At 42.8% G+C, this 22,870-nt stretch overlaps 1 protein-coding gene and 1 pseudogene across 1 annotated transcript; one reads left to right on the forward strand and one right to left on the reverse strand.

The window, feature by feature from the left end:
• Positions 1 to 2,295: 2,295 nt before the first annotated feature.
• LOC140949150 (uncharacterized) lies at positions 2,296 to 7,659 on the reverse strand (annotated as a pseudogene).
• A 7,719-nt stretch (positions 7,660 to 15,378) lies between these two features.
• Positions 15,379 to 21,603, forward strand: LOC140949151 (uncharacterized). Its single transcript, XM_073398382.1, has 2 exons — positions 15,379 to 15,514; positions 17,576 to 21,603. Exons 1-2 carry the CDS (start codon positions 15,379 to 15,381, stop codon positions 21,349 to 21,351), a joined length of 3,912 nt encoding a protein of 1,303 aa, XP_073254483.1. The 3' UTR covers positions 21,352 to 21,603.
• The last annotated feature ends 1,267 nt before the right edge of the window (positions 21,604 to 22,870 follow it).

Here is a 22,870-nt window from a genome sequence, read left to right on the forward strand (position 1 = left end):
TTTTATCCCAAAAAGCACTGCTAGCATTATTTTGGATTTTCGACTGATTATTTGTATAATTTTGTGTTAAAAAGCACTATCTGACTTTATTTATGTCGTTCAAAGCCGCATTTTGCCCTCATTTTAGTCAAAGGAGCCGAGGAGGCCTGGGGAATAGGTTTGATAGGTCAGCGGTTGCCCTCTAGAAACCCCGTCCACACTCGTTCCAAGATGGCGTCATCCACGTTGTCATCGAGGAGCAATGGAAGTCAGCCAGCCAAGGCAGAGATAGCTCGAGATCGTACTCTGCCATTTTGTTGTTGAAAAATGTAACTGAAAATCTGAAAAATGTAATATTCCATGTTTAAAAAAATCGGAAAAAGCAGGAGCCCATCAAATGGAGCCTCCATCTCCCATACAAGCCCTTGGAGTCAACCCTTTCCCGAGTAGATTTATAATTAGAACGGTTCCCAGGGGAGACTTCGCGCGCCGACGGTGGGAAGAGCCAATCACAACGACGAAATGACACTGCTTTTGTACTTCATCAAACAGCAGGAAATTCGGTGTTGACAGGCCAAACGCAGTCATAAGCTAGTGAAACGTGACTTTAGCGTTTTCATCCCTCAGAGATTTTCTTTTTTTTTCTTTCTAGCGGGTAGATTATACTGCGGAGAGCTTTAAACTCTGACTATGTAAACTTAATTTTGGTTGCTTGTCTCACATTAAGAGGCCATGAAGCTGGTCTGTTACGTGCATAATGATTAACTACTACCTGCAGTTTGTAGTTATGACAGGATTCGTTTTCTTTAGCCAATATTTTTGAGCCTTAAGGTTCCTATTGCGGCTAACTGACTCAACATTAATCAAATTTCTAGTTTTTCGAGGTTTTTTTTTTTTCCGGAATGCGTTTATCTGAATAAATACTTGTAGTCCTTGTGGTTGTTTTGTCCGTCAGCTAGTGTGATGATTCCCTGCTATGTTTTGTGACGCCGGGCCCAGCCATTGTTCTCTCGCAAAAAAATGATCTACAGATGCGAATTCGAAGGAAGGAATTGAGCCTAAATCGACTTAAACTTCTACATTAACTGCTGAGAATTGTCCTGTTAGTCAGTCACAATTCTTTTGGCGCAGATACAATCCATTTTGTTCTTCTTGAGAGAAGTGGGTCTTTGGTCTAGAGCGCGATGTCACAAATTCCTCCGTTAGCAAATTACTTTTGAGTTAGCTTCACGGTCGAGCAACTGTTGTCTTCTGTTCAACTTTCCAAGTGCCAGTTTTATCAGGCAACTCTCCTGGTGATACAAGTCAGTTGTAAAGGGAGACTGCAATTTCTCAAATTTCGGAACTGAAGCATTCCTTGTCAGTTGCTACTTAGGTCATCGCTTTTGCACGCGGTGCATAACTGGCGAAATCCACTCCACGGTGATGACAAAATCAAATGATCCTGGCACTTTTTCGGCGCTGATCATTGAAAAGTTCCAAATCGTCCACAGAACGCTTAATCGTTGACTCTTTTCTAGGTGTATACTTAAATGTGGGATGTATAGCGGCAAAAAAAAAAGAAAGAAAGAAATACTCGCAAAGATAACCTTTCCGTGATCCTCAGTTCGCTGCCTTTGTCCCATCGCTTCATGCTCAGTCTCAGTCGGGTGATTCATTAACTTTTATCTTCATGATACCCAGATCCCAGCGGCTGTAAAATTGTAAAAATGGACGTAAAGTAAAAAAGGAAAACGGTCGAAGGACGGGCTTCTGAGTTCGACTTCATAGAATTTTATTTTTTCACCGTGAGTCTTACAGAAATATGTCATTTTTCGCGGGAAACAAGCCGTTCTATTTATAAATCTACTGGGGAAAGAGTTGACTCAAGAAATTAATGGAGATGGAGGCTCCATTTGATGGGCTCCTGGAAAAAGTGAGCATTTTTATGTAACCCACGAGCACTTTTTAAAAAAAAATAGCATTATTTTAGCACTTTTTTGGCAAAAAACAAGCACTTCTTTAAGCATTTAATGCTTTTTTTTACTAGCACTATCGGTAAGAGCCTAGGTGGAAGGGCCTATAGCGCAAAAGGGGAGCCTTGCCTTGGAGGTAACCATGGCAACCAAGCGAGCGCCAACCACCCCAAAAAAAACCTCCGACCCTAGTGCTTGGAGGCCGGAGGGACCGCGAGAATGGGAGCCGTGGGAGCTCCAAAACCCCCAACACCCCGAGCAGCCCGTCACCCTCGATGAGAAGGATGAACAAGCATACCTCAACTAAGCCTGAGGGCAAGCAGAATGAAGAAAACGGGCTCAGAACAAAAGGCCAATGGGATCAAGTTGGCTGGATATGGTGCTCTGCAATAGTAGACCCACCAGATAGCTGAGAAGACAAGCCGGCTAACACCTCAGCGGAAGTGCCAATGTACAGTTGATAAGCATTACTTGTCCAGCGACCCAGAGCTTGAATGAGAAGATCAGGAATTCCCCGCCTTGCTGCTACTGTTGCCGCGCCAATCCGAAAGCTATGGCTGGAAAAATTCCCGGGCAAACCAGCTGAAGCCACAATTTGGCGAAGCCAAGCGGTCTGGAGTTGACGAGACAGAGGTTGACCTGACTGAAGCTGGAAAAGGGAGCCAGGGCTATCCCCACGTACAGAAAGATAGGACACCGCGGCTCGAATAGCGCACAACGGATACTTTCCAAGACCAATATGAATAAAAGTTCCCTTTCGGAAGGGATCAGTCTTTGAAACCTTAATCTGAACACGCAGGGTCTCAGGCGAAGACAGAGAGTCTAAAGCAATATCGTGAAGAGTCAAATGGTCCGACGGCGAAAAGCTGTTTGCACTAGGGACTGTGAATTCAGAGGCTCGCAGGAAGCCACAATAAGCCAGAGTACAGGCAGCCCAAAACATGCGGTGATCAGGCAGTGTAAGATCCAAAGCATTAAAAATCACTAACATTATTGAATCAGTGATAGGCAGTCGTGCCGACGAGGCGGAGCCTCATGAGAAGACACACAGGGCTTGCACTGTAAGTATCCCGGAGAGCTCCATACAATTCCTTATAATTTTGTTATAAGGAATTGTATGGAGCTTTCGAGGAGACTTTTCCTAATTAGCTTAGGCGCGGCGGATTTTGTCACGTATGATCAGCGCGAGGTGTTTCTCCCGACACCCGTCTGTCAGGAAAATGTCATCATATGAAAGCAAAACAGACACGATCGCGTCGACAGGCCGAAGCCGGCAAAAATAAAAGGCTTTTCTTCTTGCATTTGAGAGGTCAGTTTCGTTTCGATCTGGTCAAAAATCAGGTTTTTAGGTTGTAGGTTATAAAATATTGTCTTATTCTGTTCTCAAGGACCTTTAGAAAATTAAACGAGACAAACGAGATAATTGACTAGAGAAAGAAGCGTGAAAACGCTTTTTTGGAAGAAAATATTTTTTAATTCCCGCAGCGATTTTGCGAAATCGCGAAGCGCAATATATTCAGTTTCTTCCAAAGCCGTCATGATTAAGCAGTGTAATGCCATCACAACTAAAAATGAATTTAGTTTGTATCGCAAAAGCCGCGAAAATAGAGCTGAAAAAAAAATGGATCGGAAAAAATAATAAAATCACCAAGAAACCGTCTCGCGGGAGCTTTGTCAAACAAACAGGGGCACCCAACGAGAATATAGTTCAAAACCACTTAAAAATAGCATTGTTAAACGTATTTTAGTATTTAAACGGTGGATATAGGCATATTTTTATCCCTTAAATATTTTTCATCTGTTCGGATTTCCTAGCTGAAAGTCTAGTGATCCGAAAATTATAGGGATCAAAACCCATCTTTTCGAAAATTCCAGCTAGAAAAAAGGCTCCTGAAAATTCTAGGTGACCTTTTTAGAGTAAAAATCCGTTAAAAATAGGTAAATTATACAATTTTTTAGATGTTCGAAAATCCTAGGAGAGGCAGGCAAGCAAGAAATTTTACAACAAATGCTCCGAAAATTCTAGATCTCAAATCGTCTTCCGAACAGATATTTTCCGAAAATTGTCGTTGGGTGCCCCTGAACAAACCGTTGGTACGGTTTATTTAACCTAACCTGGAAAAGGAGACGTCTGCACGCAGAATACATTTCATCCTACATGTAGTTGTGATTTCCAGAACAGAACGCGGGAGCCTCATTGCCGTAATATCTTCTACATTACAGAAACCACAGCAGAATCGCCCTGCTCGCGTGCTAACTTTCCGCTCCAATATTATGACTATACAGTACCAGTGAATTGTTTCAAAATTTAAAGCGGCCGAAACTTATTTCCAACAGCGCGTAGTTAGTTAGTTAAGCAATAATAATGCACAGCACTGTAAATAACCCGGTTCTAGAATATATGTCGGCTTGGCGTTTTGTTCTTCGCTGCATGCGGTTTAATCGCTTATAACCTAACAGAAAATGTAAATGTTCCTGAAGGAAATACCTTGTATTACCTTACCTTAAGGCTGTGATGTGTGTAAATTTGTATTTTGCTATGGTTTTAGACAATACGACTTCCCCTGACTATCAATTGTGCGTCAAAACAAGCGCGATAATGAAATAGTCTAAGTGCCATGGTGTAGCACTTTATGACAAAGTTTTAACTGGAAAACGTTGTTACCATCTGATGTACACCTGTATAGTCTATGTTTGTAAACTCTGCCGAAAGAATCACTGGGTTACACTGCACCCATGGGTGTGCCACCTAAATTGCAGCCTATGTTTGTTAGCTGTACCTAAAGAATCACTGGGTTACACTGCACCCATGGGTGTGCCACCTAAAGTGCAGCCTATGTTTGTTAGCTCTGCCTAAAGAATCACTGGGTTACACTGCACCCATGGGTGTGCCACCTAAAGTGCAGCCTATGTTTGTTAGCTCTACTTAAAGAATCACTGGGTTACGCTGCACCCATGGGTGTGCCACCTAAAGTGCAGCCTATGTTTGTTAGCTCTACCTAAAGAATCACTGGGTTACACTGCACCCATGGGTGTGCCACCTAAAGTGCAGCCTATGTTTGTTAGCCCTACCTAAAGAATCACTGGGTTACACTGCACCCATGGGTGTGCCACCTAAAGTGCAGCCTATGTTTGTTAGCTCTGCCTAAAGAATCACTGGGTTACACTGCACCCATGGGTGTGCCACCTAAAGTGTAGACTATGTTTGTTACCTCTGCCTAAAGAATCACTGGGTTACACTGCACCCATGGGTGTGCCACCTAAAGTGCAGCCTATGTTTGTTAGCTCTGCCCAAAGAATCACTGGGTTACACTGCACCCATGGATGTGCCACCTAAAGTGCAGCCTATGTTTGTTGGCTCTACCTAAAGAATCACTGGGTTACACTGCACCCATGGGTGTGCCACCTAAAGTGCAGGCTATGTGTTAGCTCTACCTAAAGAATCACTGGCTTACACTGTACTCACGGACGTTTGCCTCGCGCTCTCTTCAAAGGCAAAAAAGCTATAGTCTGTTTGGCCAAAAATCAAGCTTTGTTTCCCCTAAAAATTTGACACCATATTAGGGCCCCGAAAGACGTTAAAAGTTCCTCCATAATAGAAGAGTGTTTTGCTGGAGTTAACAAACGTTTGGCTTACATGAGTTTCAATATGAAGGTGCAAAAACTTATCAGCATTATTATAGCACACAAACATTGTCATCAAACTCCTGGCATGTAGCCTGAATAAGCCAAGCAAATATGAATAAAGCATATAACGAGAAATATTCGTCAAATGGTCTCGTTAAGTAAATTATACTTCACTTTGCGAAAGAAATTTATCGCTTGTATCCGCATCCGCATCGAAAAAGCGAGGAGTCATCGCGTGACATTAGGTAACAGAGGTAATACTCACGAGTTTCACGAATTCCAATTCCACGATTTTTCGCCGAGTAACAAATTTAAAACTTCAATTCTTACCTTACAGTGGTCGGTTCATTTACTTTACATTTGCCAACACTAATCAACATGAACAAAACGATGAAATCCGGCACTCTTCTTTCAGAAGTAGCAAGCCGCATGAAGTAAAATCCACCGATATGCGCTGCATTCTCACTACAAATATAAACATTTGTCGTGAAGAAAATACGACGAGGAGGAAAAAATGCCAGATCTTCGCCTCGGCAATGTATTCCAGCTACCAAGCCGGCGTATCTCCAGAAGGTGGACTCGAAGTGGGACAAACCTTGTGATTTTTTAGGAGCCCTTTGCGCGCAAACTAATTTATTCTGGCGCGAAACGAAGATTAAGAAAATGTATCTGAAATCTAATACACGACAAGAAAATTTTCGCACTTTCGAGGAGCGCGACATATTAAATGGGATTAAGTCGGATTAGCTGCCCGCGGAGAAAACATCCCTGCGTGGGATGGTACTTCCAGTAAAAAGCCTCTGTGTTCTCTCATGGAACAAGCTTAATACCACGCACCACTCGTTGCAGACGAGGGCAGTTAAGGAGAGGGTCAGGGAATCCATATTGTATGTGGAGAGAACGCACAGCTGACAAGTAGACTTTGATGGAAGCTGCCCGGAGAGAATCAGCCAAGGAGGTGGCAAAAAGGCACACAGTCTATTCATCTGCAGGGCACGGGGAGCCATTTGCCTGAAGCTTGCCAGCTTGGACGCAGAACTCGTAAAATTTTCTCTGGGCTGATTCATAGGATTTGCGGATAGAGGTAGCTAGCCCATGAAGGAGGAAGCTGACACATCGTTCCTGCGAAGTGGAAAGGTTAACTGATCAAGGAGCCGCCGCGGGAGTGGTGTGGGCTGTGGGTTTGCTTGAGGAGCTAGGCGCCAGAATTCCTGCCAACGAAAACGAGACAGGGCATCAGCAATTTCATTGTGAACTCCAGGCGCATGTTTGGCAGAGAAGGAGAAAGAGAAACGAGATGCAGACAATAACAAATCTCGAATCAAATACATCAGGTCGGGGACCTTGGAAGTCCTAGAATTAAGGATGTGCACCACAGCCTCATTATCGCAACGAAACAAGATGTGCTGTCGAGGCCACTGAGCTCCCCACACTCGGGCTGCAAGAACAACTGGGAACAGTTCCTTATAGGCAATGGACTGAGACTGCTGCGGGTGCGCCCAGGAACCGCTGAACCATGCACCATTGAGGTTTTTCTCCAAACCCTAAAGACCCAGACGCATGTGAAACCACTTCGATGTCAGCAGGCGGAGACATGCCAGGAAAAAGCCAGAAGCTGACACCATTCCATGAGGAAAAGAAGGTGTGCCACCACTCTAGGTCAAGGTGAAACTCGTGGTTTAAGCGGATGGGGTGGTCTCGCCTACGAAAGCAGCACAACAAGTCTATCATACGACGCAAGAAAGTACGCCCAGGCCAGACAACCTTAGCAGCGTGCTGTAGATGACCGATCAATGATTCCAGTTGCCCACGATTGCCACTGCTGAACTATCCGACAAGCGACTTCCAATTTGTCAGCGGGGAGCCTAGCAATTTGTGCCATCGAATCTAGTTCGATACCCAAGCCCACCATCACAGAAGAGGGGCCCACACTCTTAAGGTGATGAAGAGGCAAGCCCAGAGTGAGACAGACTTGTTTAGCTATGCTAAGATACTGAGCACAAAGGGGGGAATTAGGGGGACCCACTGTGATAAAGTCGTCCAAGTAGTGCAGTATGTCCGGGACCTGGTACGAATGTGTTAAAATCCATTCCACCATATCTGCCACCGAATTAAAAAGGTATGGTGCAGAACGAAGACCGAATGGGAAGGCCAGGTCCACATAATATTTGCCGTGCCACCTCATACCCAACAAAAATCGATCAGAAGGGTGAACTGGGATATTTCGATATGCCGCCTCTACATCAAACTTAGCCATCAAGGCACCTGGACCATGTTGTGAGACCATCCGAATAATGTGATCCAAGTGAATGTATTCCATGGTGAATTCATCCGGAGAAATCTTATCATTCACGCTTGACCCATTAGGGGAGGAAAGGTCCACAATCAATCGCCATTTGCTAGGTTGCCCCTTTTTGCGAATAACGGCAAAACTGCTTATATGAAGACCCGGAAGGGGAGGGGAATCAAAGGGCCCAGCCACTCTGCCAAGAGAGACTTCGTTAGCGAGATAAGCATCGACAATTTCTGGGTGTGCATAAGCAGAGGGTTTGTTCCTAGAAGCAGATTTTAGCTTTCGCGGGTAGTTATAGCCCACCCTAAACCCCTTGAGTAGGCCCTCAAGCACGAAGGACACCTGTGGTTGGTTGGTGTGATTCTTAAGTTCCCACGCAAATTGCGCCACCTGAAGGGGGGTAACCGCAGAGACCGGCGGCAGAAGGCCCGGAAACGCAGACAAAGGCTCAGCCACGGGTGAGGAAAAAGAGCCTACGAAGGAAAACCAGACAAGAACCAGCAAAGAATAACTTAGTCAATGCGGAAAAATAATAATCAATAAAAAGGACCACATACTGCAGAATAATGACCATCAATGATTTACTAGAAACTGAAACAAAGAAAGCCCTCGGACAAAAAAAAGCTAATAAACAAAACAGCAGATATGAGGGCAAACCTAGCAAAATACAAAAACAACAATAAACACAGGGGGAGCAAAGTCTAAAAAAAATCAAGTACGGCGTGACTTGCTGCGAGACCGTCTATCGACAAGCGGCGAAGAGGCACCATGTTTGGGGTCTGTGTTGACCTCTTTTTCTGCGCGGCCAGGACAGACACTAGCTCTGTGATCAGCTCCACCAGCGGAACACGTATGTAGCAAGCGGCACGAGCCAGAAGGAGCAATGAAATGACCCTGTTCCAGGACCTGCACTTGACAGTAGCGGAGCGATCCCCAGCAGGTTCCGGAAGGATGGCAGACTCCCCCGAACATCCACGGGCTGCGACACCAGCGGCATGAAAATTATAAAGTTGCACGCTCATGGCTGACCAGTCGGTGACCCGAGAAGCTGCTGCATGTTTGCGGAACGCTAAATCGTAGTTCAGCCACACACGACCACTAAACTGCTGATAGGTCCGCAAAATCTACAGCTTGTATTGGTACAGATCCTTCCGGCGGTGTGGGAAATAAGAAGTGAGGATCATCACAAAAATGGAGAAGGCCTCCATCCAAGTGACGATGTCGTCAATTTTCTTACGAGAGCACTTAGGGTTGCTGGTCAGGATCATGGGATCGTCAAAGAACAGCTGTGGTTCTGATTCCGCTTGAGAGATGTTGGCTTGTAGTAGGTCCCCTAAGTCCACGAACTTCCCGGAGACGATCTGACTGACGACTTTTGCGGGAACCGGGGAAAAACCAGGGCCCACGACAAAAGGCGGATCTAGCACTGGCAGAGGATGAGATAAAGTGTCCGCACTCAGTCGGTCCGAAGGCGCGATGAAGGTGGAATTAGCACTGAGCGGTGAATACCAAAGCGACGGGCCCACAACGGATACAGCGCTTGACGAGGGCAAGATCGAGGGAACAGGGGCAGAAAAAGTGTTCACAAACGAAGGAACTGCAAACGAGTGCGTACCTGTATGTGGAGCACCTGATAAGGTCGAAGGAATCGAAGAGAGAGCGCCACCAGAATCCAGAAGCATCGCATAACGCGAACTTAGGTCGGAGGAAACGCCCCCAATAGCCTGCACAGTGGGTGCAGTTACGGGCTGCGATTCACCCGAACTGCTGGGCTCAGGAGGTTGAACAGACGCGTTTTCCACTGCTAATGAGGCCTTGACCGCATCCACAATTTGCTGAACCAGCGCCGAAGGGAAGGACATTGTTGAAGGGGCAACAGTCGAAGTGGAGGATCCAGAAGTGGAAGCCACACTCGTTGAGGGAGACGGCAACATCGCATCCCGACTATTCCGCGTAGCACGAGACATGCTCAACAAAAAGCAGCGAATCCACGTAATTAAGGAAGAGGCGACTTAAGAACGAACGACAAAGGCAAAACCGGCAGCTATCACAATCAGTGAATAGTAATGATCTGCAATGATCACAAAGCAAAGCAAAGCGAAGCGAAGCAAAGCTGAAATATGCCAACACGTTGAAGACTGCACGGCCACCCCGCACAGGCCTGCATGCCTGGGGCTCAACCACTGACCTGCAAGCATTGTCTCGAGGTTAACCTTGCCTAAATTACAATTTAACCACATTACAAATCCTTATATTTCGAATGTTACGCAACAATGCCGATGCTCATATTTCGAGCTTGGGCTACCTGTGCAGACACTCTTTCTCTCTCTTTGACCGGGATAAGACTCAGCCCCAAACAAGCAAGACGAGTGAACAACGGCTAGCTTATCACTAGCAGAACGATGGGCGATTACAGAAATTCGCCGACAATCAAATTCTGTGTTGACTTATTCCCTGCTCACAGATGTCCTTCCGTTATAAAGTTTCAAATAAGACTAGAATGCGCGAGCGTGAATCGATCAAACGTCCTTTTAATTTCTAAGGCTTACTTTCCGGCAAATAAAATGAACTGAATGTAAAAAGTGAAAGAGAAATAGCGAAAAGTTCAACTTCTAATTAAATCTTTTCTTATGGTTTAGAATAAACTATTCTCGAAACTGAGAATGTTTTGATCAAAGCTGTGTAAATCGAGCTGAAACTGTGCATGCAACCTTGCGTTTCCTGTATTTATCTCACCTATTGTGAGATAATTGTGAATATGATGAGATTGTGAGCTATTGTGAATATGTGTGAATATCTTCATTACGAATCGGTATATTTCAAAGAGCTACACAACGAGCAAGAATACTATTGACCGACAATATACAGAACGGGGGCAGCTGTAGTGTCAACTATTACTAGTTAATAAACTAGTAATAGTTGACACTACAGCTGCCCCCGCTCTGTACGTTGTTGGTCAATAGTATTCTTGCTCGTTGAGTAGCTCTTTAAAATATACGCGTCCGATTGACGATCAAGATTTTCACACATATTCCATACAACAGGTGAGATAAAACTGAACAGGAAACGCAAGGTTCCATACACAGTTTCTGTTCGATTTACACAGCTTTGATCAAAACATTCTCAGTTTCGAGAATAGTTTATTCTAAACTGCATAAGAAAAGATTTAATTAGAAGTTGAATTTTTCGCTATTTCTCTTTCACTTTTTACATTCAGTTCATTTTATTTTCCAGAAAGACGTAGAAAGTAAGCCTTAGAAATTAAAAGGACGTTTGATCAATTCACGCTCGCGCATTCCAGTCTTATTTTAAACTTTATAGCGGAAGGACATCTGTGAGCAGGGAATAAGTCAGCACGGAATTGGTTTGTCGGCGAATTTCTGTAGTGGTCCATCGTTCCTTTAGTGATAAGCTAGCCGTTGATCCGCTCGTCTTGTTTGTTTAGGGCTGAGTCTTATTTCGGTCAAAGAGAGAGAAAGAGTGTCTGGCAAGGTTTCCTATCAAAGACTTGTGAACTCGTGCGTGTCTGGTAAACTCGCCAAGTGTTTATAAATATACCCAGTTATACGCACCTTATAACTTCATAACGAGCGTCTTTTGGTCCATAACTTTGAAAACAACTGCTCCACAGAATGTCACTGATAACACGTAACGCAATAATAATTTATTACATTTAATATAGCACTTTAACTATTAAAATATTCTAAAGCGCTTTACAATATGTACAAGAAAATAAATATATATATACAATAAATGGACAGAAACAATAAAAGTAATAAGAATATAAAATTACAAATTAAAAGCTTTCTTAAAAAGATAAGTCTTCAACTGTACTTTAAAAGAGTCAATGTTCCTACAGTTTCTAAGGCTAGATGGCAAAGCATTCCATACTGTTGGTCCAGCATGGAAAAAGGCTCGATCGCCAAAAGTCTTCCGTGTCACCTTAGGGATTACAAGCAATGTTTCAGAATCAGACCGCTGGCTGTATCTAGTTCTAGCCTTTACAACAAATAGTTCAGATAAATATTGTGGCGCCAGGCCTGTCAACGTTTTAAAAACTAAAAGCGCAATCTTAAATTCTACTCTAAATTTCACTGGCAACCAATGAAGTTCCCTAAGTACCGGAGTAATATGGGCAAACTTAGGAATTAAGCATGTAACCCGAGCCGCCGCATTAAGAACTTTTTGAAGTCGGTCATATCGATATTGCGGAAGCTTATACAAAAGAGCGTTGCAATAATCTAAATGTGACGTAACAAACGCATGAATTAAACACTTCGTTGATTCTACCGACAGATATTTCCTAATTTGCCTAATATTATAAAGCCCCCTAAATGCCTTACTACACACCTTTCCTATATGAGTATTCATAGACATATGGTTATCAAGCCATGTGCCAAGATTTCTAACATGCTAAAGGGGTTGAATGTCACAGTCACCTACTTTAATTGAAGCTATGGTGACCTTAGATAACTGTTGCGACGAACCGATGATTAGAAATTCTGTCTTTGAATCATTAAACATCAACCTGTGTGAGACTAACCAAGCCCTAACACCAGCTGTGCAGTTCTCAATAGCCTTAATCGCTTGATCTTGAGCAGCAAACGAATCTAGACGAAACGACACGTACAACTGAGTATCATCAGCGTACCCATGAACTGATGGAAGGTGCTTCTTAACAATCTCAAACAGCCTTGATGCATACAATTTAAAAAGGACAGGTCCCAAACAGCTCCCCTGAGGAACACCATAATTTAAATTGAAGGTCTTGGAGGACTGATGATTAACAATTACACGCTGTACCCTTCCAGTCAAATATGATCTAAACCACTTCAGAATATCACCGCAAATTCCAAAATCTGATTCCAGGATGTTAATCAGGATGTTATGATCGACAGTGTCGAAAGCGGCACTTAAATCTAAAAGAACAAGAAGAGTTACTTCCTGCTTGTCCATGTTGGAGAGTATATCACTCTGGACTTCAAGAAGAGCCGTCTCAGTTGAATGGAACTGACGATAGGATGACTGATGAACTGGAAGTAGAGCATTATCAGAGCAATGCCGGAAAAGCTGACCCACAACTGCCTTCTCAGCTGATTTGGAGACCATAGGCAGATTATTAACCGGCCTGAAGTTCTTATATACTAGTTTAAGTCCCAGTTTCTTTAACAACGGTCTAATTAAAGCAGCTTTCCAACTGTCTGGAACTTGTCCCTGTTGAAGGGATAGATTAATCATTTTAGTTATGACTGGAATTAGTTCACTGCCACACCGTTTCAACAACCATGTCGGTATCTGGTCTAACTGACAACTAGCATTAGAAGAGCGCATAATAATATCAGACACTTCTTCCTCGGAGAGGACATCAAACTTCTCAAACTTGTTCTCAGGTGCAGGAACATTTAGAACTTGTGGAACAACAGTAATAGCATCAATGTCATTTCTAATTAGGTCAACTTTCCGGCAAAAGAACTCTCCAAAATCATAAGCTAACTTGCAGGGATCATTATGGGGAGGGAGCTGATTTTCCTCAGGCTTATTAGACAAGGATCGTACAACTTGAAACAGTTTTCTTGAATCGCCACCACAATGAGATCAGAGTAATACCTCTGCTTTGCATTCTTCAGAGACATAGAGTAGTTATTACAAACTTCCCTATACGCATCCTTATCCTGCTGTGATCTCTATTTCAACATCTTCTTTTCTAGTTTTCTCCGCGATATTTTGAGTTTTTTAAGTTCGAAACTGAACCACGGCACTCTTGGTCTTACAGTCAGAATCTTGGTATTCACGGAGGCGTGTTTATCCAAGATTTGTGACAAAGTGGTATCATAACACTGAGCCAGTTCTTCGAGGCTTGTCCATTGTGAATTGCACAGAACAGATGATGCAATGTCCGATCTAATATTATCCATATCAATCTGTTTGAACTTCCGATAAGAAACTTCCTTGACCAGCATATTAGGACCAGGGATAGATAATTGACATTCAGTAAAGCAATGATCAGAAATGTAGTATTTCGACTTTGGAGGGAATACATTAATGTCATTAGACGACCGTGAGATTATGTCCAGAAACATGCGTGGGGGTGGTAATATATTGCAGCAAACCAAACGTATCCATGAGTTCCATGAACTTTCTGACATCAGCATCACTGGGATCATCAAGATGAAAATTAAAATCACCAGAAACTAGCAAGACTTCAGGACATAACACAGTAGTTTCCAAAAAAGGGGAGAACTCTTGGAAAAATACGCTTGCTGGTAGAAGATGTTCCTTAGAATAAGGAGGACGATAGACGACCACAAGCCTGATTATCCTGCCATGCGCAGATAATTTCCACTCCGAGAACTCAAAGGACGACTTTTCCCCACCGTCAAAAAAGGACAAATCCAGGCTCAAGTCGTAGAAAACACCCGTACCGCCGCCATTTCGCTCAGATGGTCTGGGGAAATTCTTGAAATTAAATCCTGAAGGTGATAATGAGGCCAGACTAACAGTGTCATGATCATTGAGCCAGGTCTCAGTCACCGTACAAACATCAAGTCTACTATCCAGAACATGATCCAAAAACTCTGCAGTCTTGTTCCTGATTGACCTTGTGTTTACGTTGCCAAATTGCAACAATCTTTTAGGTGGAAGAGAAGATGGCGTTCTTTCAAGAAACCTCAGATTAGATGGATTCCTAGTCGAAGACGCAATATCCAGCGCGTGATCCCAGAGCAAAGTAGCATCCCGCGAGTGATCCCACGGTGTGGTCATGTCCCGAGGGAGATTGCGGTCAGGCAATGCAGATTGCATATTTAATAATCCTGTACAATTTCCCTCAACAAAATCAAATTTATCTGAGAGAAAATCCTGTGAAATATCCCGAGCGTGATTTAGTTGATCAATTACACGTCCAGTAGAGCTCTTAACGGACTGTAAGCAAGCAGCAGACGGCGGTCCCAAACGAACCTACTCGCAGCAAAGGAGTATCGAAGTATGACTGCATAATAAACTGTCACAAAATCTACCTGAGGGGGTCCCTTCGGGATTTTCTGTTTTTACATCATCCTAACCATTTCGTACTTGCGGGCGCAAACAATAGAAACGTCATCATCACCTACCGATTCCTCGCGGCCCCTGTTCAAGCAAATCGAGATTTTTTTTCTATATTGACTGTATGACTGTTTATTATATGGCTGAGTCTGTTTTCGCCATGCGATTGGTTAATTTGCGGTCCGTAACTTGCTATACGGACCAAACTTTCAAAGAAAATGCTCATTTCGGAGCTCTTAATCTCTTTACCCCGGAAAAAAGGTTGCAATTATGTTACAAGACACCTTGAGGACTTAGATTTTGACTTTGTGAACGAAGGCGATGAAGAAACTAACTCGTAATTTTATCGAAGAGGATTCTAGTCAGTGTTTGAAAATTTTATCGTAGCACACAGTTAAGAAGAAGAAAATGTACTGGCAGAGATTCGAGATGTTTTGCCTAAGAGAATATGAGTAATTCGTTCGACAATATATGATAACAAACATGCCTGCACCCGATCATTTTGACGAGCTTCTTTATCATTTGCAGTGTTTTTCCAAAGACCAACGAGAAAAAGATAGAACCGACTCCGAGCCAGACACAATATCCAGTTTTCAAGACTCCAGCGTCACATTGGCAAGTGAACACTTACAGTGCTCTTAGTTTTGACCGAATATACTTAAAAATATGTCTGTAAACCCTGAGGACTGGAATGTTGACTTCGCCTTTCCAGATTTTCACCTAGCTTTGTTTGAACGAGAACGAAGGTGATGTGGAAACTGAATCGTAACCTTTCCGTGGAAGAAAATATGGTCCGTGTTTGAGATTTTAACGCAGATCACGCTTGAAGACGAGAATGAACTGGCAGAAATTCGAGAGGTTTTCCCCAAAAAATTAACGAGCGAATCCTTCCACAATGACAACAAACTTACTTTGAAAAGCTTCTTTGCCTTTTGCAGTGTTTTTTTTTTTTTACAAAGACCAACGGAAGAAAGATGGAAAGGACTTCGAGAAAGACACAGTGCCCGGTTTCCAAAATACTCCAGCGTTACATTTAAGAGCCAACACTTACAGCGCTCTTAGTTTTGACCAAATAAACTTTTTCAACATGGCGAATTTGATCACTTTCTCGGAAACCCTCTGTTGTGTGCTATTGTTTCGTGAGCCAATAAAAACTTTTTTGTTAATGATATATGAAATAAATCATATATGAAATGCGGAAATGAAAAGAAAATGAAGAAATGATCGTCGCCGTGAACGCAATTTATGCAATTGCGTAAAAAAATTCAGGACCTCAACGGGGTTTGAACCCGTGACCTCGCGATTACCGGTGCGATGCTCTACCAACTGAGCTATGAAGCCACTGACGTTGGGAGCCGGTGAATTGTGGGTTCATATGTTCCCGTGAAAGAAATTGGTGTTAACGATATATGAAATAAATCATATATGAACTGCGGAAATGAAATGAAAATGAAGAAATGATCGTCGTAGTCAATTGCATAAATTGCGTTCACTGCGACGTTGTTCAGTACTCGATGGAACGAAAGTCGACTAAACGACGTTTAAACCGGCCGTAGGACACAGAGTGGCTATGAACTAAAGGTAAGGGAGCTTTTTGAATCAATATTTCGCGTGATCACGATTTTTTTTCTTAGCGTCGTAGATTCGAATACATGTGATAAAATTCGAACAATAAGGGCCCGAATCACATGTAATAATGCAAGAAATATCGACCTTCGTTATCTTAAAGGCTACTAGTACAGATAGACAAACAAGAAGACTTCGTTATCTTAAAGGCTACTAGTACAGATAGACAAACAAGAAGACTTCATATCTTTAAGATTTTGGCATCAGATAATACGCTAATAATTCTAGTACATTCCGACCAAATGACCTCTGAAGCCCGAACCCACACATAGTGCGCTTGGGCTGCCTGTGACCCAACCAGAAGAATGCTGCGTTTATTCGAGTTTTATAGGCAAATATCTCGGTACAACCTTAAAACCCACACCAGTCACAGTTACGAATCTGTCTCAGCAAAAAAAGGGACACATCGAAACCTTTTACAAACATATCCATCTTTCTGTTTTGCATAATATTTATTTATTTATCTGTCTATTTATTTATTTATTTAGTTAGTTAGTTAGTTAGTTAGTTAGTTCGTTAGTTAGGTAGTTTTCGTCACAGGGTCCACAGGTTGCAAAATATACGTTTAAATACAATATATTTACATGTGTTATTTATTTTCTTTTGAGTAAGTAAGATCGACAACACGACTGTGATGAGGAACGAGGGGGGAAGCCCCAATCTCTCCTCCTTTTTGCCATAATGATTAATTTGCATAATTTCACTTTTTCGTTCGCGCCGCGCGTGGCAAGAAGGACGACCGATCGCGGTCTAGCATTGTTTTCCCAATGCACGTCACGTGATATTACTCTAAAAGACTGTTTTCTTTGATTTTCTTCTTCTTCACATACATGACGTATTAAAAAAGGGAAGGAACAAATTCCCTTAAAAACATCTCATGAACTACAATGGGGAAAAATATAAATGCTAAAAAGGATCTACAGCCTTAGTCGATTGAACGTTTATCCTAGCCTGGCGCGGCCATTATAATCAGTCTTTTCAATATTATTGTTAATTACAACTACAAAGTTCTGATTATTCCCTGCAATGTAATTTGTTTGTATTGTCTCTTCAGATGTATTTGTGCTCGACTCGTCCATACCTGATGAATTACCAAACTTTGTTGGCCGCGACAAAGAATGCAAAGCAATAGAACATCATTTAACAGATTCAGTTACTCGACTGGTTAATGTCTGGGGTCCACCTGGATTTGGAAAAACATCAGTGGCCATCAGGGTGGCGTATCACTTACAAGAGAAGAATATTCCAGTTTACTTCGCCTCCGTTCGTGGAGTGGAAATTATGGAGGATTTAGTGTCAAAGCTGCTCAGGATGTTCGTAGACGATAAACAAGTGCATCACATTTCCTCGTCTGACCTCGTTATCCAATGTTTACAGCAAATTCGAAATCCTTTTGTCTTAATATTAGACAACGCCGATGATTTATTAGGATCCCAAGATGACAAATGGAAACAGCACGTGCTCCGATTTATTGCAGAGATCCTTACTCACTGCAAACGTGTCAAGCTTCTCTTAACTACCCGCGAAAGTCTCGACTACCTGAGCCACAAGCTTTCCATCTTTTTGGAGAAAATTAATGTATTGGATGAAATTTCGTCAGCGCATCTGGTAAGGCTGTTGTTACCAGATGCATCGGAAGGTGACTGCAAATGCGTAGTGAAGGAATGTGGACACGTTCCTATGTCCATGCGTCTAATGTGCAGCATCATTAAGGAAGCAAATATATCCATAAATGTGCTTTTAGATGAACTAAGCAATTCAACTATAGTTGAAGTTTTGAATAGTGAAAGCTTTCCTGACGATTTCCGGCTAAAATCTGTAATTGACACATCTTTTAAAAGGCTCATGATTCCCGAACGAAACGCATTTGTTTCGCTTTCTGTTTTTCCTGAATGGTTTGGAATAGAGGAAGCTCAAGCCATATTAAAAGTAAACTCAGAGGTTAAAACCAAACAAATCATTCGATCACTGGAGAGAAAGTCCCTTATACATTGTGGAGACAGTTTTAGCCGTTTTACAGTCCATTCACTTTTACGGTCCTTTATTAAGGAAGAAGTAAAGAATGACGAACGGGTTGAAGCTGTATTTCTAGATGCACAGCTTCAGTTTTACGACTATTACATTTTTAGGTGTAAAGTTGCTAATAAAAACTTTCTCATGCGACGTTATCCAGACGCCTTCAGAAGCTTCCTTGACCAGCGTGAGTGCATTATTTTATCCCTTTCTAATGGACCTGGAAATGACATTACCTACACCAAGGCTATAGACTTGTTATGTGAGGCAAGATCATTTCTCTATGTTGTACTGCATGGTGAAAAAATGTTATTTGAGCGCCTTTATGACATAGCAGTAGAAGAAGCAAAAAGAAGAGAAAAGGTCGGCGACAAAATAATGTTACACTATGCCAAAGAATTTCCTCTTAGTGGGTGGAATCAGCCAGACACTGCCTACAGCTACCACAACCTAGCTGTCACGCAGCGTGCAATGGAAGACCTTAGAGGCGCTTTGGACTCTTTCCAAAAAGCAGCACACATGAGATCAAATGTGCTTGGTGATCATGAAGACACTGCCTACAGCTACCACGAGCTTGGTTTTATGCAGTATCAAATGGGAGACCATAAGTCAGCTTTTGAAGCATTCCAGAAAGAAGCAGACATAAATTTAAATTTGCGTGGAGATCACATCCTCACGGCACACAGCTACCACAGCCTAAGTGTCACGCAGCGTGAAATGGGTGACCTTAAAGGAGCTTTGGACTCTCTGCAAAGAGCAGCAAACATGAGATTAAATCTGCTTGGGGATCACAAAGACACGGCAAGCAGCTACAACGATCTTGGTTTAGTGCAGCGTGCCATGGGTGACCTTAAAGGAGCCTTGGACTCTTTACAAAGAGCAGCAAACATGAGATCAAATGTGCTTGGTGATCACAAAGACACGGCAAGCAGCTACAGCGAGCTTGGTCTTGTGCAATGTAACATGGGAGACCTTAAAGGAGCCTTGGACTCTCTGCAAAGAGCAGCAAACATGAGATTAAATCTGCTTGGGGATCACAAAGACACGGCAAGCAGCTACAACGATCTTGGTTTAGTGCAGCGTGCCATGGGTGACCTTAAAGGAGCCTTGGACTCTTTACAAAGAGCAGCAAACATGAGATCAAATGTGCTTGGTGATCACAAAGACACGGCAAGCAGCTACAACGAGCTTGGTCTTGTGCAACGTAACATGGGAGACCTTAAAGGAGCCTTGGACTCTTTGCAAAGAGCAGCAAACATGAGATCAAATGTGCTTGGTGATCATGAAGACACTGCCTGCAGCTACCACGAGCTTGGTTTAGTGCAGCGTGCAATGGAAGACCTTAGAGGCGCTTTGGACTCTTTTCAAAAAGCAGCAAACATGAGATTAAATCTGCTTGGGGATCACAAAGACACGGCAAGCAGCTACAACGATCTTGGTTTAGTGCAGCGTGCCATGGGTGACCTTGAAGGAGCCTTGGACTCTTTACAAAGAGCAGCAAACATGATATCAAATGTGCTTGGTGATCATGAAGACACTGCCTACAGCTACCACGTGCTTGGTTTAGTGCAGCATCAAATGGAAGACCTTAAAGGCGCTTTGGACTCTTTTCAAAAAGCAACACACATGAGATCAAATGTGCTTGGTGATCATGAAGACACTGCCTACAGCTACCACGAGCTTGGTTTTATGCAGTATCAAATGGGAGACCATAAGTCAGCTTTTGAAGCAGTCCAGAAAGCAGCAGACATAAATTTAAATTTGCGTGGAGATCACATCCTCACGGCACACAGCTACCACAGCCTAAGTGTCACGCAGCGTGAAATGGGTGACCTTAAAGGAGCTTTGGACTCTCTGCAAAGAGCAGCAAACATGAGATTAAATCTGCTTGGGGATCACAAAGACACGGCAAGCAGCTACAACGATCTTGGTTTAGTGCAGCGTGCCATGGGTGACCTTAAAGGAGCCTTGGACTCTTTACAAAGAGCAGCAAACATGAGATCAAATGTGCTTGGTGATCACAAAGACACGGCAAGCAGCTACAACGAGCTTGGTCTTGTGCAATGTAACATGGGAGACCTTAAAGGAGCCTTGGACTCTCTGCAAAGAGCAGCAAACATGAGATCAAGTGTGCTTGGTGATCACGAAGACACCGTGTCCAGCTACCACATGCTCGGTCAAGTGCAACGAGACATGGGAGATCTTAAAGACGCTTTGGAGTCGTGCGAAATATCGGCGAACGTGACTTTTAATCTACTTGGTTACAACGAATACACGGCAACCACCTACTACAGTCTTGGTGTACAACAGCGTGAAATGGGAGACCTCAAAAGAGCTTTGAAGTCTTTAAAAATAGCACAAGAATTGACATCAAATTTGCTTGATGATCACGAAAATACGGCACATACCCACTACGAGCTTGGTAGGGTACAATTTGAAATGGGAGACCTGAAAGGAGCTTTAGACTCATTACAAAAAGCAGCAAACATGAGATCAAAGTTGCTTGGTGACCACGAAGACACGGCGTCCAGCTGCCACATGCTTGGTTTAGTGCTGCGCGACATGGAAGACATAAAAGGAGCCTTTGACTCTTTACAAGAGGCAGCGAACATGAGATCAAATTTGCTTGGTGATCACGAGAAAACAGCACGCAGCTATCACGAGCTTGGTGTTGTGCAGCGTGGAATGGGAGACTTGAAAGGAGCATTGGAATCTTTACAAAAAGCAGTGGACATGAGAACTAAACTACTGGGTGATCACGGAGATACGACGAGCAGCTTGAATGAATTACGTGCTGTGCGGGACAAACTACCATGAGGGCTACGCGTTCTCTGCTTGGCAAAGTGTTTCGGCGAAAAATCGACACAAAAAATAACGTTACGAAATAAATGGGAGGTATTAAGTGCACAGTTTTGTTGAATCATACCTCCTTGCAGTGGATCAAAATTTGTTTAGTAAATTTCCAGGAGCGCTCACCAACCTCAGTTAATTGTCTTTATTCGCGTCACAGCGTTTTCTGCAACTTGTTGAATTTTAGGTAAACGTTTCTTCTCGAATTAAGACCATTGCAGGAGTCATATAAACGAGTCGACATAAAAGCAGTATTGAAACGTTACTTTTAGTATTTATATATATATATATATATGTTTTAGTAGTTTACAATCGTATCTAGGTTTTTCTGCTCTTTGCAATTGATTATAAATCAACATTAAAAACCCCGATAAGGATATGTTTAAACAAACTCATGGTAATGTATTGTATATCACACAAAGGATGCTAAAGGATAACTCAAACACTTTAGGCCATATTTGGTGCTATTCACCCTAGGTAAAGGCAGTACATTTGCATCCGGCAGATTGTTATTACACATTCTTACGTTAAGATTTGCCTACTCCCTGCACGGCGTTTTACCAGGCCTTCTTGGTCAACTCACTTCGGTGACCACTTCTTCGCTCGGACCACGTGACCTGAAGAGAAATGGCCGCGCGGAATAATGAGGCCTAGTGGGGACTAGGCAACGTTAATAAGGCGATTAATGCTCGCCGTTGCTCTTCGCTAAAATACAAATGCTTATAGTTAGTAACATGACCTGGAACCTAAGGTTTTCCAATGTGCTGTGTTAGCCTAGCATGACAGGATCTAGAATTTTCCTTGTAAATGAATTTAAGGGCGCATTCCCGGCGCTCATTTCCTCTAGCTTGCTAGTGTTTCTAGCCCCACAATAGCGTAAGCCTCGGCTACAATAAAAAAGTTAGGAAAAATGTATTAAAGGCGCAATACAGTGCTTCTGTATCCTACAAGGTTAAATATTTCTTAACTTTTCAGCGCAGTTTCTTTATGGCAAATATCGGCAATGTGGGCATCACATTTGGGCCTGTTATCTAATGTAACGCCGTACATATAACTTGATTTATTTAAAAAATGTGAATCAGTTTATCCGGCTTCATATGGTGATTAGTAGGGAGTTAAAGCTTCACGTATACGGCAAACGTCATGATCAGATTCAAGTTGAGAATTTCTCAAAATAGAAAATGAGCAGATTAAACAGCTCAAAATCTTCTGGATGAAAAATTGCGTGAAACACTAACTTATGTGTAGAAATAATTAACAGTAAACGACAAGTACCGGGGAAACTTGGTCACGTGGTACAAATTGGAATAAACGTGATGCTTAAGCTCTCTAATGTTTCCCAGTACAATTGCCCTGCCCTTCTTAAGATTAGCCTTGTTTTAAAACACAAGTGCAGCGTGTTGGCTAATTCCCAATTAAAATGATCCAAGCTGGGGAAAGGGATCTGAACTGTGAATTTTCGAGTCGTCTGCATAATTCATAAACT

This window comes from Porites lutea, chromosome 9 (genome assembly GCF_958299795.1).
Source record: "Porites lutea chromosome 9, jaPorLute2.1, whole genome shotgun sequence".
In the NCBI taxonomy this organism is placed as follows: Eukaryota; Metazoa; Cnidaria; class Anthozoa; order Scleractinia; family Poritidae; genus Porites; species Porites lutea.

Excerpts from the sequence above, each read along its gene's own strand:
- LOC140949151 (XM_073398382.1), top strand. The coding sequence starts at position 15,379 with ATGCCTGCACCCGATCATTTTGACGAGCTTCTTTATCATTTGCAGTGT. Across the intron at positions 15,515-17,575 it reads CTCCAGCGTCACATTGGCAA|ATGTATTTGTGCTCGACTCG; the intron begins GTGAACACTTAC and ends TTGTCTCTTCAG.